Below are 13,548 nucleotides of genomic sequence, written 5' to 3' on the forward strand. Positions count from 1 at the left end.
AGACTAGATGATCTGGTGGTCCCTTCTGGCTTTTAACTGATTCTAAAAGTCATCACTGATCTCCAGCTTCTTCTCATCAGGCACAATTACAGGCAAAGTAATGGCCTTGTAGCATGCTCTGCAGGCTATTGCCCATGCTGACCATTGTATTGCCAGTCTTGCAAGAGTTGGTGTTTTTCTTGAAGCCTCTGCTCTTGGAATCATCTGAGTCTGTGTAAATCTCCACTTGTTTTTAAAAGTAAGTTTCTGGCCCTGGTGGTCGTGGACTAAAGATCGAAAACCTGAACCACAGAGGCAAATAAAAAGACCCCCAAATGTATTATGCTTTTAAAATAAAAGCTTACGCTATTTATGCCAATCTCAAGATTTTTTGGGGAAGGGGGGAAAGGCGTTGTCTGATTCATGCTCTGTGTGTGTGGGTTGACAACATCCGAGTGTGACATTGGGTTTAGGTGGCCCAGAGCCCCCACGGGCTATCCTTGTGGACACAAGGGGAGGGTCCCTCCTGCAGGCTCCTATTGCACCTGCTGGCCCCTGTGTTTGACACATACATGGCCCTGGCCAAGAACATGGTGCAGGGAAGGAAGGAAAATCCCTCTTCTCCTTGGCACGAGCCTCCCCAGCAGGCAGGGCTCCACCCTGGCCTGGGCCTGGACCAGCCCTGCCAAGAGAGCAGCCCCCGCCCGAACTACATCTCCCAGCAGCCTCCGGGAGCGGGGGCCGGAAGTGGGCGCGCGCGCGGCGGAGCGCGGGTAATTTGGGGCCGGCGGCGGCGGCGGGAGTGGAGCTGGCCCTGGCCGTGGCGGGCACCATGGCGCTGGCCGCGCCGCGCCGGCCGGAGAACCTCTCCCTGCTGAAAGTAAGTGAGAGGGGCGGCCCTGGCCTCGGTCCCCGCCTCTGCGCTGAGGGAGCCGCGGATCCCAGCTATACGGGCTTGTACAGAGCTTCCCCTCCCCCCACGACAGCGGGGTGCCCCAGGGCGGAGGGGGGGTGCCTAGGGCCGGGGGGACGCCCAGTAAGATCAGGTGCTTAGTGGGGGGGGGGGTATCCTTTTGGTCCAAAGGATGTCATGAGTTGGGGGGGTCCTTGAGAGCTTTACACAAGAGCGGGGTTCTCCAGGCCTGGCCAAGCGTCGGGACTGGCATTTTGATTCCCGGAGATCCCTGAAGTATCAGAGGATGGCAGCTGGCCTGATAGTGGAATTTACCTTCCCCACCTCCCGAAACGTTTAGGTGGCAGAGCAGGCCCTGTGCATCAGCAGCAGGGCTTTGCTTTCGACCAGCCCCGTGCCCCTGTTTTTTTTCCCTAGGGAAGGCACTGGATGGGGAGAGTTTGTCAGGAGGACTGTCAGATCAGATTGAATTAATAGCAAAGCTGCCGTTTGGGGAAGGGTCTTCTGCAAGAATGGCCTTTCCCTCCACGTCCTCCCGCTTCACACCCTTGAACTCTAGCAGGGGTACCAAGGATTAAATGCACACACTGGAACTGATCTTGGAAGCTGTTCTTAGTAAATTAATATATTTATTCAATTTGCGTTCAGCAAACTGCTACCGAATAGCTACTTGACTGGTTGCATTTGTGTTGTCATTTAGTGTAATGGCTCTTGACAGAAAGCAACTGTTAAACTCATCCCCAAGAGATGTGAGGGATATTTCTTTTTCATCTATGGGGTTTAGGAAACTGATAGACAGGAATTTCTGAGGTTGAAAGCATATACATATACCAGACATATAGTCACATGAAGAGATCTTGAAGGATCCCTTAGATTGACCTTAACATTATTTTTTCCACTTCAGGAAATGGATGATTTGTTGCGTTGTGGGATATGCTTTGATTACTTTGATATTGCAATGATCATACCACAGTGTTCTCATAACTGTAAGTACAGGAGTATTTTTATGGATGTGTTTATGTATCCTTTAGTAGTACTCAACTCTCATTCCATCCTGTCATCTCTTTGGTTTGCTGATTAGGGTTTGTCTGTACGGCAATGTAACCCCGTGCTGGAGCCTAAGCCTCTTACCATCCACACACCAATTGTATTAACCTAGGGCTTGAACCTAGGATCCCAGGACCCTATGTTAAGCTAACACCTAGGGTCTGAGCCCTATTGCTTTCCTGTGTACGTGCGGCCCGGATCCCAGAAGTCCTCCTGATGTATCCCAGAATTCCTTGGGGCAACTTCCCGAATCCTCTCTATACTGACAATCTGTGATGCTATCTATTGAACTGTTTTGCAAATGGAAGCCAAACTTCCCTTTGCAAAGGACAGCAGTTCATATCAATGTTAACCTATTGTCTGCTGAACACCAGTCTGCAAGCACACTGTCGGTGGGCCTGCAGGGTTTTCAGTGGAGACCGATCGGAAGAAGCTCTTGGAAAGAGAATTGCGTCCTGGTCACAAGAGCGCAGCCAGATTTTAGTGCACGCTGCCTGGGTGCCCCTGCACATGCAGCCCCAGGGAGGGCGGAGCGGGAACCAAGTGGCTTCCCTACAGAGAAGGGGAGCAGCAGAGTTCCCGCCTCAGCATGGCTGGGGGAGGGATGACCCGCCAACACCCTGGCTGCTCCCCCTCCTTGCAGGGCAGCCAGTTGGTCTCTGCTCCGCCTTGCTCAGCTCCCCACCTGGGCTGCGTGTGCAGGGGCGTTTGGGCAGTAGTGAGTGGGAACCAGCCCCAAAACCTCCCCGCAACCTCCTGTGGTGGCCCCTGGCTCCCAGGATGTTGGGGGTTATTGCTCCTCCGGCCGTTCTGAGTAAAGAGCTCTGCCACTCCCTCTCTCTGCAGGGCAGCCGCTTTGTCCCGCTCTGCTCCCCTGCCCTTCCTGGGGCTGCATGTGCAGAGGTGCCTGGGCAGTGTGCTCTGTGAGGGCAGTGGGTGGGAGCCAGCCCCAAAACTTTCCCACAGCCTCCCGGGGATCTCTTATCCCTGCCTCCCAGGGCAGGGCTAAGGGATCATAGAATCATTGGACTGGAAGGGACGTTGTGAGGTCATCTAGGTCAGTGGCTGTCAGCCTTTCCAGACTATTGTACCCCTTTCAGCAGCCTGATTTATCTTGCCTACCCCCAAGTCTCACCTCGCTTAAAAACTACTTGCTTACAAAATCAGACCTAAAAATACAAAAGTGCCACAGTGCACTATTATGAAATATTGCTTACTTTCTCATTTTTACCATATAATTATAAAACAAATCAATTGGAATATAAATATTTTACTTACCGGTACATTTCAGTGCATTGTATATAGAGCAGTATAAACAAGTCATTGTCTATAAGAAATTTTAGTTTGTACTGACTTCACTAGTGAAGGCCCTTTGAAGTTAATGGGAATCATTGCACTGACTTCAGTGAGCTTTGGACAAGGCCTTAAAAGAAAGTAGCATGCGACCTATGTTAAATCTTTCCCATGATTTTACTCCATATACTGGATGGTAGTTTTGAATTTGATCAGTGGATGTATGACCAATGGGTGGGTCTGAGCTAAAATCCAAGTAGAAAGGAACATCTCACCTCATTGAAGTGGTGGTGTTCTTGTCACTGAAGTGGTGCTGCAATCTTAGCACCATTGTTTAATGTGAATATCCTTTATTTTTGTAACAATCAAAGTTGGATGGACCCTGACTGCTGATCTGCTTTTCACTGGCCACTCTAGTAAATACTAATGGATTTTTAAAAGAATGATTGATTAAATATAGTATTAGTCTTGGATCACCCTGGTCTTTGAATCTCTTAAAGAAACACTGCCATTTCATGCTGACTTAAAATTAGAGCTGCCTCAAAATAACTTTAATACAATATGAAATAAATAACTTTAAAATAATCCTTCTGTTGCTGCCCTGAGCCTTCAGCATTTTGTCCTCGCTGCAGCAGTGAAGGCTACATACAGAGGGGAATGCAATCAGGTTAAATGGTCATCCAAGTGCTATGCTGATAATCTTGTTTATTATTGTTTGTATTACACTTGAAGGCTTCCGTCAGGACTGGGGCCATGTTGTATGAGGCATTGTACGAATACACAGGAAGACACGATTCCTGCCCCTCAAAGCTGATAATCTAAATAGACAAGAGAGCAATATATGTCTATATTTATAGACCTATAAATCAAATGTCAAAAACACGTATCCTGTCACTTAAATCTTTCAGTGTTTTTTAACTGTACGGATTTCTCCCAAATGATTCTTCCTTTCCCCCACTCTGTCTTGCTGCCCCAGCCAATCTTCTCCATCATTGCTGCCTTAGAGAGCTGATCGTATATGAAAATGATTTCTGATTTTTTGTTCTCTTCAATCTCCTCCCTTGAAATAAGGTTTATAGGTAAGGGACGGGGGGAAGGGAGGGAGTGTGTCATGATCCTGATATAGGTTACTGAAACTTTCCACCAGTGCAAATGTCACCAACATTGCCATAAAGATTTAACAGGAATGGCTGATTGGTTTGACATTAAGAAAGATGTCCACCAATCTTTTTATTCAGTTTTGTTTTTCTATTTTTGATTTGTATTTATAATATCACACCCCAAAATTATATTAAAAGAACATTATTAACATTTCAAATCAAGCACTCAAAAATTAGGAAATGCCAGAATTAAGGTTGCCTGTGCATCCTTAAGTTGGCCCCCATGTGCATATGCATTATGATGCATTATGTCTGTAGAACCCCTGCCTCATTTATTTCAGAGGTTGGATGGTGTGTAGGAAATGAGGCAGGAAGAGAAAAGATAGGCAGTTAAATGCTGCTCTGGAGAATTTGATTCTATCTCCATCTCTGCCAAAAGTCAGTGCCCTCCCACCCATCTTTGCCCAGGCTCCTTGTCCCAATCTAAACCACTCCTCCACCATTTCTGGCTCTTGTTCCATCTGCTTTTGGATCAGGCATCTTCTTTCTCCACCTTGCCAGAGCCCAGCGGGGGAGCATTGAGAGCACAGGAGAGACAGGCTCCCTGCCCTCAGTTCCAGGCATGGCCAAGAGCAGCCCAGAGCTTCAGTTGCAGGAAAGTCCTGCTCAGTCATGAACTGAAGCATGTCCAGTGTGGATGGAATTTTCGGGGAATTTAGTTGCAGAGCTCTAGCAAGTCTGTACTGAGCAGATGCTAACTGCTATCTTTCAAAAGCTTAGAACTTGCCAGATTTTCACTGGACAGCAAAAGGTGTATCCCTGATACAAAGTTCATCCCACTGCTAAATTTCAAGTCCCTTTCCAAAGCAAGGGGGCACTAGAGCTTCTCAAAGAAAAGGTCACCAGAATTTAACATGGATAAAACAATGTGTTTTTGCTAGTCTAGTTTTTCAAAAACCACTGAACCATTTTGACTAGAATTTCCCGCAAAAAATTCAACCTGAATTTCAGTATAAAAATTTCAGCCCAAACAATTAAAGTTTGGCAAAGTTTATACACTTGAAAACAAGGTCTTTATAATGGGAAGTGTCAATCAATCTTAATAATAGGTGGTGCTACCAGCTCACCTATAATAGGGTTAGATCCTGAGGTCCTTACTCAGGCAAACATCCATTGACGATATGGTCCATGGTGCGTACATTTGGCTTTTCCAAATCTGCGGCAAACCTAACGTCTCCTACAGTAGTCCAAGGTTTTCTTGATAAATTTGGCAGTATTTTCTCCTCAGTTACCCCCTCTGCAACCTCACTGATGTAATTTAAACTGCATGTGTGGACAAAACTAGTTCCACTGAGTCAAAGGCTTTCTTATAAGTAGAAGAGGTGAAATATGTTCCATTTGCATGCAGGGTTTTCTTGATTATTAGTCCGTTAAAATGTTTTCAACCTTGTTTGTAATCTGCTTGCCTCGAGGGCCATTTGAAATCCCTTCTTGTTGTTTGTTCTTGGATGACTAGTAGCAGTAATTGCTGTTGTGAGAACGATGTTGATTAATTCTCATTGTGAATGTTAGCTCACTAAACCATCATATTTTAACAGTAGTAGTTGGTTGCTTTGGGGTATATCTGCTAAATGTTCTTTTTTTAAAATGGACATATAGATTGAGATCAAATGCTGAAATATGCTGATAAAATTCCATTAAAAATAGAGTAGTATTCTTTATTGGATTATTCTGTTTTTTAGGTATGACTAGAATTACTTTAGTTCAAATTTTGCTATATTTAAAAAAAAAGGATATGTGTGTGGATGGTGTGCTCATCCAACCTTAGCTTAGTATACTCTTATTATATGGTATGTAACTTTTGTTTTTTCAGATTGTTCCCTTTGTATACGCAAATTTCTGTCTTACAAAACTCAGTGTCCAACATGTTGTGTGGTAAGTGTTTTTTGGTTTTTTTTCCTTATATATTGTTTTGGGCAAGTCTTCTGTGTTAAGACCTTTTCTTCTTTGGGTCTAGTCAAATATGTCGTTGTGTATATACAGAACTGGCTCTTATATTGTTCACCTCTGCTGTCATTTTCAAACCTGGGGTCCTCAAGTTGAACACCTAAAATCTATATTTAGGCAGCTATCATAAATAAGGTTTTTTCCAGAGGTGCTGAATATTCACAACTCCCATTGAAGTCATTGCAGGCTTAGGCATCTAAATAAGTGGCTTAATACAGATTTAGGCACTTAACTGTAGGCACCCGAGTTTGAAAATGTTGCATTTATTCCACAAAGAGCCAATTAATTCATCATAGCCTCTGATCATTCCAGAGTTCATCACTGGTCTTTTAAAGCAGTGGTTCTCATCCTTTCATGATTACTGTACCCCATTTCAGAGTCTGATCTGTTTGTGTACCCCAAGTTTCACTTAATTTAAAAACTACTTGCTTATGAAATCAGACCTAAAAATACGTCGCAGCACACTTTGCTGATAATTTGCTTACTTTCTCATTTTCCATATAATTATAAAATAAATCAAATAGAATATAAATATCGTACTTACCTTTCAGTGTATAGTATATAGAGTAGTATAAACAAGTCATTGTGTGTATGAAATTTTAGTTTGTACTGACTTCATTAGTGCTTTTTATGTAGCCTGTTGTAAAATTAGGCAAATATATAGATGAGTTGATGTACTCCTGGAAGACCTCTCTGTACCTGTAGGAATATGCATACCCCTGGTTGAGAACCACTGCTTTAAAGAGACACTGTCAGGTTGAATTTGATCCAGAATTTAGGATTAGTAAAAATAAGCTTTTACAAAACCTATAACCAAAATACATGGTTTTTGATTGATTCTCTTCCCTTCCCCACTCCATATTTTAAATTGAGGAATGCATGTTGTTTGGGTGGTGGTGATGGAATGTTTAGATTGAAAAATCATTTGAGTATACTCAATGAGCATTTGCTAACATAATTCTGTTTAATTAAGTCCTGGGACACTTTGCATGGAGGAGATTAAGTGTACTCCTGTGTGTCTATTGTGTAGAATAAGTAGTTTAATATATTGTAAAATGAACGCTACTCATATTATAAAATGAGTTCCATACAATACATCAGATGTGCAGCGCAGCCACTTCTGGGATGGAGGCTAGCAGTATACTAAACAACAGAGGGATGGTAGATGTTGACCGTGGATACTGTGGTAAATGCCTTTTCTTCTAAAAAAAAAAAACCAACACTGTGAGGACTAGTAATGCCTCTGCAGTGCAGGCAGGACTTTCTTTTTAAGGTCTTATCTGAAAGACTTCCCCTTAATATAAGTCATGGAACACCATTCATCCTAGGCTTTAAACTATGATTCGACTTTATGCCAGTTGGGTTTTACGAGATGTTTTTAAATGGTAGGCTGCTTTAACACAGTGAATGGTGTTTCAAAAATACTGGTAAAATATAGGTAATTTCCATTACATATTCCTAAAGCATGAGTTAGACTAGATTCTGTTCAAGGCCAGAAGTCAGAAGGGTATATTTGTAATATATTGTCAGTTTTTTTACATTTAAACAAGTGCAGACTTCTCAGTATACATTTCTGGACTGTACATTTTATACCCATCCTTCTATCTTCTTTAAAATACCATTGATTGATGTGAGTAATAGCAGTGGTAGCTCTGGAATGGTAACACAGGTGAGAAATGAAAATAGGGAGAAAGGTTCTTTTAAAAGAATGATACGTATTCAGAAAACTACCCCATAATCTGTATTTTTTTCAGTCCATGATTATTCAGACTGACACATTTTTCTCTGTTTATTCCTTCTTGCTTAATGTTCTCATCACATCCTTAGGGAGCCTACTTTTGTCTTCCATAATTTTGGAGACTAATGTTGATGGGGTTTGCCCTAGAACAAAATGTTTTTATCTCTACTTCTGGCTGTTACTTAACATTTTCGAGACTCATTTATTTCAGGATCTTAGATGGATTTCAGTAGAAGATATTTGTACCTCATTTTTATGCAACTTTTTTGACATAACAATTTTGAGGGTTGCTGGTTGTAGAAGTGGCGTCTGAAACACATCTGAGAAGTAAATTATATTTGCTTGGATGCTGTTTGTTTTTTTCTTTTGTAGGCAGTCACGGAACCTGACCTGAAAAATAACCGGATATTAGATGAGCTGGTAAAAAACTTTAATTCTGCAAGGTACAACAGGATTTTACAAATATTACATATGCTTCCATGGTCTGAAATGTAGACAGCACTTGGCTCCCTGTAGCTCAGATTACATGCAGTAGTGTGTATGTGTTTTGAGTTAGAAACACAGGCCCATATGTCAAAATGCAACCAAAGAGAATAAACTATTGAAAATGTTCACATCTGTATCTCGTATAGTAGATTAATCAATTAATGAGTGTATGTGGGCAGATTCATGTTTATTTCTTCTCCTAAATGTTACAAGGATGAACTAATTTCAGGAAAAAGGGCCTGATCATAAGGTGCATTTTGCAAACTTAATTGCAGATGAAGTCAGTGGAAGCTTATATGGGTGGAAGATGTCTCTAATGGTTTATTATTACAAATTTTTATAAGGAACCCATCATCGTGATATCTGTGCACATGATCTGGCCTTAAAAAAAAGGGGGAGGCAGTGTTTGGCTCTTCCTTTTTAATTTTTTTTTAAAAACAAATTATGTAATTTCATTCTGTTCAACCAAATAGACCACCTTTGTCATTCTGACTTAAGGCAGATGACCATTTTGAGAGCTTGTTCACAGTTTCAGAAGAAATACAGGAAAAGATACTCCTGGGTTTTATGATAACCTTTGTGAAAGATACTAGGTACTGGAATCTGTTCCAGTTTAGACTGTGGTGCATCAACTGCTCTGCTTAGATACATTTACTTCTACCTTTTCCCACTTGAATTCTTTGCACTTATCGCCTGATCCAATATCTACTGAAGTCTGTGGGAGCCTTTCCATGGATTTCAGTAGGCTTTGGATCAGTCTCTTTGTACTTTGTATTGGGACCCTCTAAACTGGTATGCAAGCTAGTTGGTAGCAGTATTACAGCTGCTTTATGTTGCTTTAATGATATTTGTAGTTAATTTTACATTCACATTTACTCTGACCTGCAGCCTCCATCCTAGTCATGTTTGCTTGAAGCTGATAGCAGTACTGTAATTACTGGAAGACAGAATTGATAATTGTATCCTCCACATACTGCACTGGACAATAACAAATTGACTGTTGATTATGGCTGGAATTTCAGTTAGATAGTAAGACCTGCAAACAAACATACTCTGTAGCATATACTGTACTAGAAAAACTCCTATATTTATGTAAATGAAAGGTCTTAAGTAGCTGAAAATGAGTGTAAGACAGTCATATCTGCAGTAGAAATACTAAAACTGATTTGTTGTCTGCTAGTTACAGTGTGAAGTTTGTTACTGTGAATCTAAAATGATAATTATCTACAAAATTGTATCGTGACACAAGCCTATGAAAAGCTGAGAGTGAAGTCCCTTTTCTAGTGGATGCTTTACTAGTTTTTAAGTACTAGGGTAAGTTCAGTGGAATAAACAGAATACTATGTAGGGAAATGTGCAATTCAGTTTCAGACTTCTTTGGCAACTTTAATAAATGAATTAATCTTTTCATGATTTATAATGCAATTGAACATCAGGCTTTTCCTAACAGCTAGTGACCTGCTAAATGAAAGAGGAGAAAGCCAAAGCCACAAATAATTATGCAACTCCGAGATTCCCCACAACTAACCATTAACAATGAAAATGTAATAGAAAATCTGGCAGCGAGGCAGAGCAGATTCTGGCAACTTTCCTATAACTTGCTAGTCCTGCTGCTGTTGCTGCCCAATGTAACTCAGCCACCTTGGAAGCTCGTGTTGCTACTGATAAGCCTATAAGCTTGTGTTGCTACTGATTTCCCATAAGACCCTGCAGAGTCCTAGACTTATATTAGGAGCCAGCGCACTGGGACAAGGTGAAAAGCGGTGTGAGAGTGCGCAAAGCACGTCCTCTGTGAAAGAAATGTTGCCAAATCCATTTTAGGATAATAAGGACTATTGTTTTATTAACAAGATGCTGATGAAGGCTGGACAACTTCCTGCCAGTTGTAAGAATGAACTAAGTTAGTATTGATCTGCTTGTCTTCCAGTCCCTAAATGTAATTTCCATAGTGGGCGATTCACACTCATGTGCCTGAATGGTTACACTGAACTTCTGACCTCCCTGTACAATGTAAACTGTTCTTTTAACTACATTACTAACTCATACATATGAGGCCTTAGGCCCCTGGTTACTCCTTTTACCTCAAAAAAACAGGTTAACTTCATGAATAGGCTAATATAAATATAGCTATTTCCCTCTAAGATCAGAGCAAGTGCCCTGGGGAAAGGTAATGAATGCTGAGACTGGTACAGGGCAGTACTGCTGGGTTTTCTCTGTGATAGTAATGCTTTTCTTAAATGCAAGGAGTTGATTTCAACATGGAGACTTATGTCATTGCTGCCTTTCTTAAAGAAATGAGGAACCACAGAATGGAGAAAAGGTTGCAGTGATATAGATTCAAAAGGGCATGTACTCCAGTCTAGAAAATCCTAAAACCTGGAAGCAACTCAGAAAAGTGCCTTTCATAGGTGAAAGGCAACCATAAAAAAATTATTACGGAAAAGACTGAGTGATGCTGCTGATATTCTATGGAAGCAAATGTGTTTCTGAGCAGAAAGAGAGTCTTTCTGTTGCAGAGTGATATAATGGAAACCATATGAAAGCTATTTGTTAGATGCCTGAGACAATAATGGGAGGAAAGAAATAGTCATGAAAATTATGCTGATGGACTGGGAAGACCTAGATTGCCCATCTTATGGCAGCAGCTGATTCACATACTTAAGTGGCTTAATGAAGTTCCAGTTTGCATTAGGGAGAATAGTCTATAAAGGACAACACACAAACCACATTGAATTCAAATTTTATTTCTTTCACTCATTCTTGTGGGAAAAACTGAGATCCAGAGATTCCCAGGAACTGGAAACCACTCCTAGAGTTAGTGAGATTAATCTGACATGGTGAAGGTGGGAAAAGAGAAAATACACCTTTGGGACAGAATTGGAATTGGAAACAAAATAGAAAATTTCAACCATAATGAACATTTTCTGCAAAATCTTCTTTTTGGTTGAAAAAATGTTTTGACAAAAATATTTTGACCAGGTCTAATGATTATTCATTCAGAAAATAATTCTCATGTGAATGTAATGGGAGAAGAAATGTAAAGTTCTCCAAGGCACCTAAAATCTGAATTTTTCTAGTTAGTTAATAGATTTGGGGAATATTGTACCTTCGCTTGGATGTCATCTTCTTCCCTACATCCTGCTTTGCTCTTGGTTCACCTTAGGGATTAATTTTGTAGCCCTGAATAGTGGGAAGAGTGAAAGAAGAATAAGTTGGAATAGAACTTACCACAGTGTTGGGGCATTTGGCTGTGTGAGATTTCTTGTGTTAACAAAAGGGAAATAGACTGATAAAAGTGAATGACTTAAAGCGAGTGATTGTTTTTTATTTTTTGCAACTCTTTAATTACACTTAGTTATGGGAAGCAAACAAGACTATATGTCATTGTTTTTTAAAGCTGAACCCATGCTTGAAAGTCAATAAAGATTTTGACTTCATAAATGATGGCAGGATATATTGTTCATTTTGTGCCTCTGTCTCTTGAGAAAGAGGTGCTACATATTGGAGAGCTAATATTCCATATGGCTGCAATTAGATTTAATTGATTTAAAAAAAAAAAAGATTTTAAATTGCACAGTTCCAATATTTTAGCTTGCACTTTCTCTCTAGTGACAAATGGATTATTTTTTTTTTTGGTTAGCATTTAATTTTGGAGGAACAAGCAGTGCTGACTTGGATCCATTATGATGTTGGATCTTAAATCTTAATTTATTTTGACTGCTTTTATGAATTAGTATAAATCTTACAATTCACAGTGGTTTAATAGTCTTACCCTTTGTGACTTGAAAATTCTCAACCTAGAGCTGGATCAATAGACCTAAAACAGCGGTGTCCTCTACTAACCTGGGAAGCATGTAAAGCGGCCTTGAAAAACCCTTGCATGAAGGGGAAAGGAGAACTTGTAATGCATCAACACTGAATATTGTTCCTTACTGACTTTTGTGGATACTGTGAATTCCCAAAATCATTTTCTAATATGAGTATTTCTCTGTGATGACTGTCAGGTTGCAGGAAGTGTCTTGAGGCATAGAATGAAATATGCATTATAAAATATTTTATTGAAATTGGAAAGGTAACCTCCAAATAAATTTTGTTAGTGAAAGTACTGAATTTTGTTCCAACGTTGTATTTGGAAGATTATATAAGGGATTGTCCACATGGTGCATTAGTTTACAGCAGAGGGATATAAATTCTAGTGGAAACGGGACTGAATCAGCGTGTACTAGGGAACTTTTAATGTGTGCCAGCAGGATCCACGTGAGCTAGTTGGTATATGTCATGATAATGTGCACTAGAATTTACATCCCCTCCATTGTAGATTACTGCAGTGTATAGACAAATCTTCAGAAATACCTCAGTTTGCAAGTCTCTGTAGTAGAATTGCATCAGATTCACTAAAGGGATAAGTGTACTGGTTTCCATTTTTCCCATTTTAATGACTAATTAGTGCTCTTTCTTAATTTACTTATCTTTCTACTGCACACGCAAGGACAGCTATAGATGAAGATTCCTAAGCTCTTTTCTAAAACTCCATTTTGAGACTCTTATAATTTTCCAGTTCACCTTTTTAAGCTGAAGTTTTCCAACCTTAATTTTTTTTGAAATTGTGTGGAGAAGTATTCAGCTGTTTACTGAGTACAAAGAGAGTGGGGGTGGGGAAATAGGCCAGGCCAGTTTTGTATTCACTCGTGTGATGCTAAGACTTCCTAGGATGCATCCCGTAATTCGTAGAGCCTCAGGAAGCTGAACTGCTCTAGGAACTCTTTCCCAGTGAATGATGCGAGAACTCATTTGTTCTTTCTGGGCAAATGAGGTGTGACGGGTATTGTGGAAAGGTATTTGGGGACTAGCAGCACTGAAGTAGCTCTAGCTTGCGTTTATGCTATGGAGTGGTCATGTTAACAGCTGACAAGTTGTGCTCACTCAAGTTCTAACCTATTCCCCTTTGTGGGCCAGCCAATTAAAGTGAAAAGCACCATTGTCAT

General features: G+C 40.7%; 1 protein-coding gene across 8 annotated transcripts in view; it reads left to right on the forward strand.

The window, feature by feature from the left end:
• The first annotated feature begins 775 nt into the window (after nucleotides 1-775).
• RAD18 (RAD18 E3 ubiquitin protein ligase) overlaps nucleotides 776-13,548 on the forward strand; it is a 168,603-nt gene continuing 155,830 nt past the window's right edge. For all 8 annotated transcript variants that reach the window (XM_067544389.1, XM_067544391.1, XM_067544387.1 and 5 more), the window contains exons 1-4: nucleotides 776-859; nucleotides 1,797-1,878; nucleotides 6,206-6,267; nucleotides 8,450-8,520. In XM_067544389.1, the coding sequence (XP_067400490.1) occupies nucleotides 812-859; nucleotides 1,797-1,878; nucleotides 6,206-6,267; nucleotides 8,450-8,520 (263 nt within the window). In that variant the 5' untranslated portion in view covers nucleotides 776-811. The remainder of the gene's footprint in view (nucleotides 860-1,796; nucleotides 1,879-6,205; nucleotides 6,268-8,449; nucleotides 8,521-13,548) is intronic.

Source organism: Emydura macquarii, unplaced genomic scaffold, assembly GCF_026122565.2.
Source record: "Emydura macquarii macquarii isolate MOO-44397 ecotype Brisbane River unplaced genomic scaffold, CSIRO-AGI_Emac_v2 contig_968, whole genome shotgun sequence".
Taxonomy (NCBI): domain Eukaryota; kingdom Metazoa; phylum Chordata; order Testudines; family Chelidae; genus Emydura; species Emydura macquarii.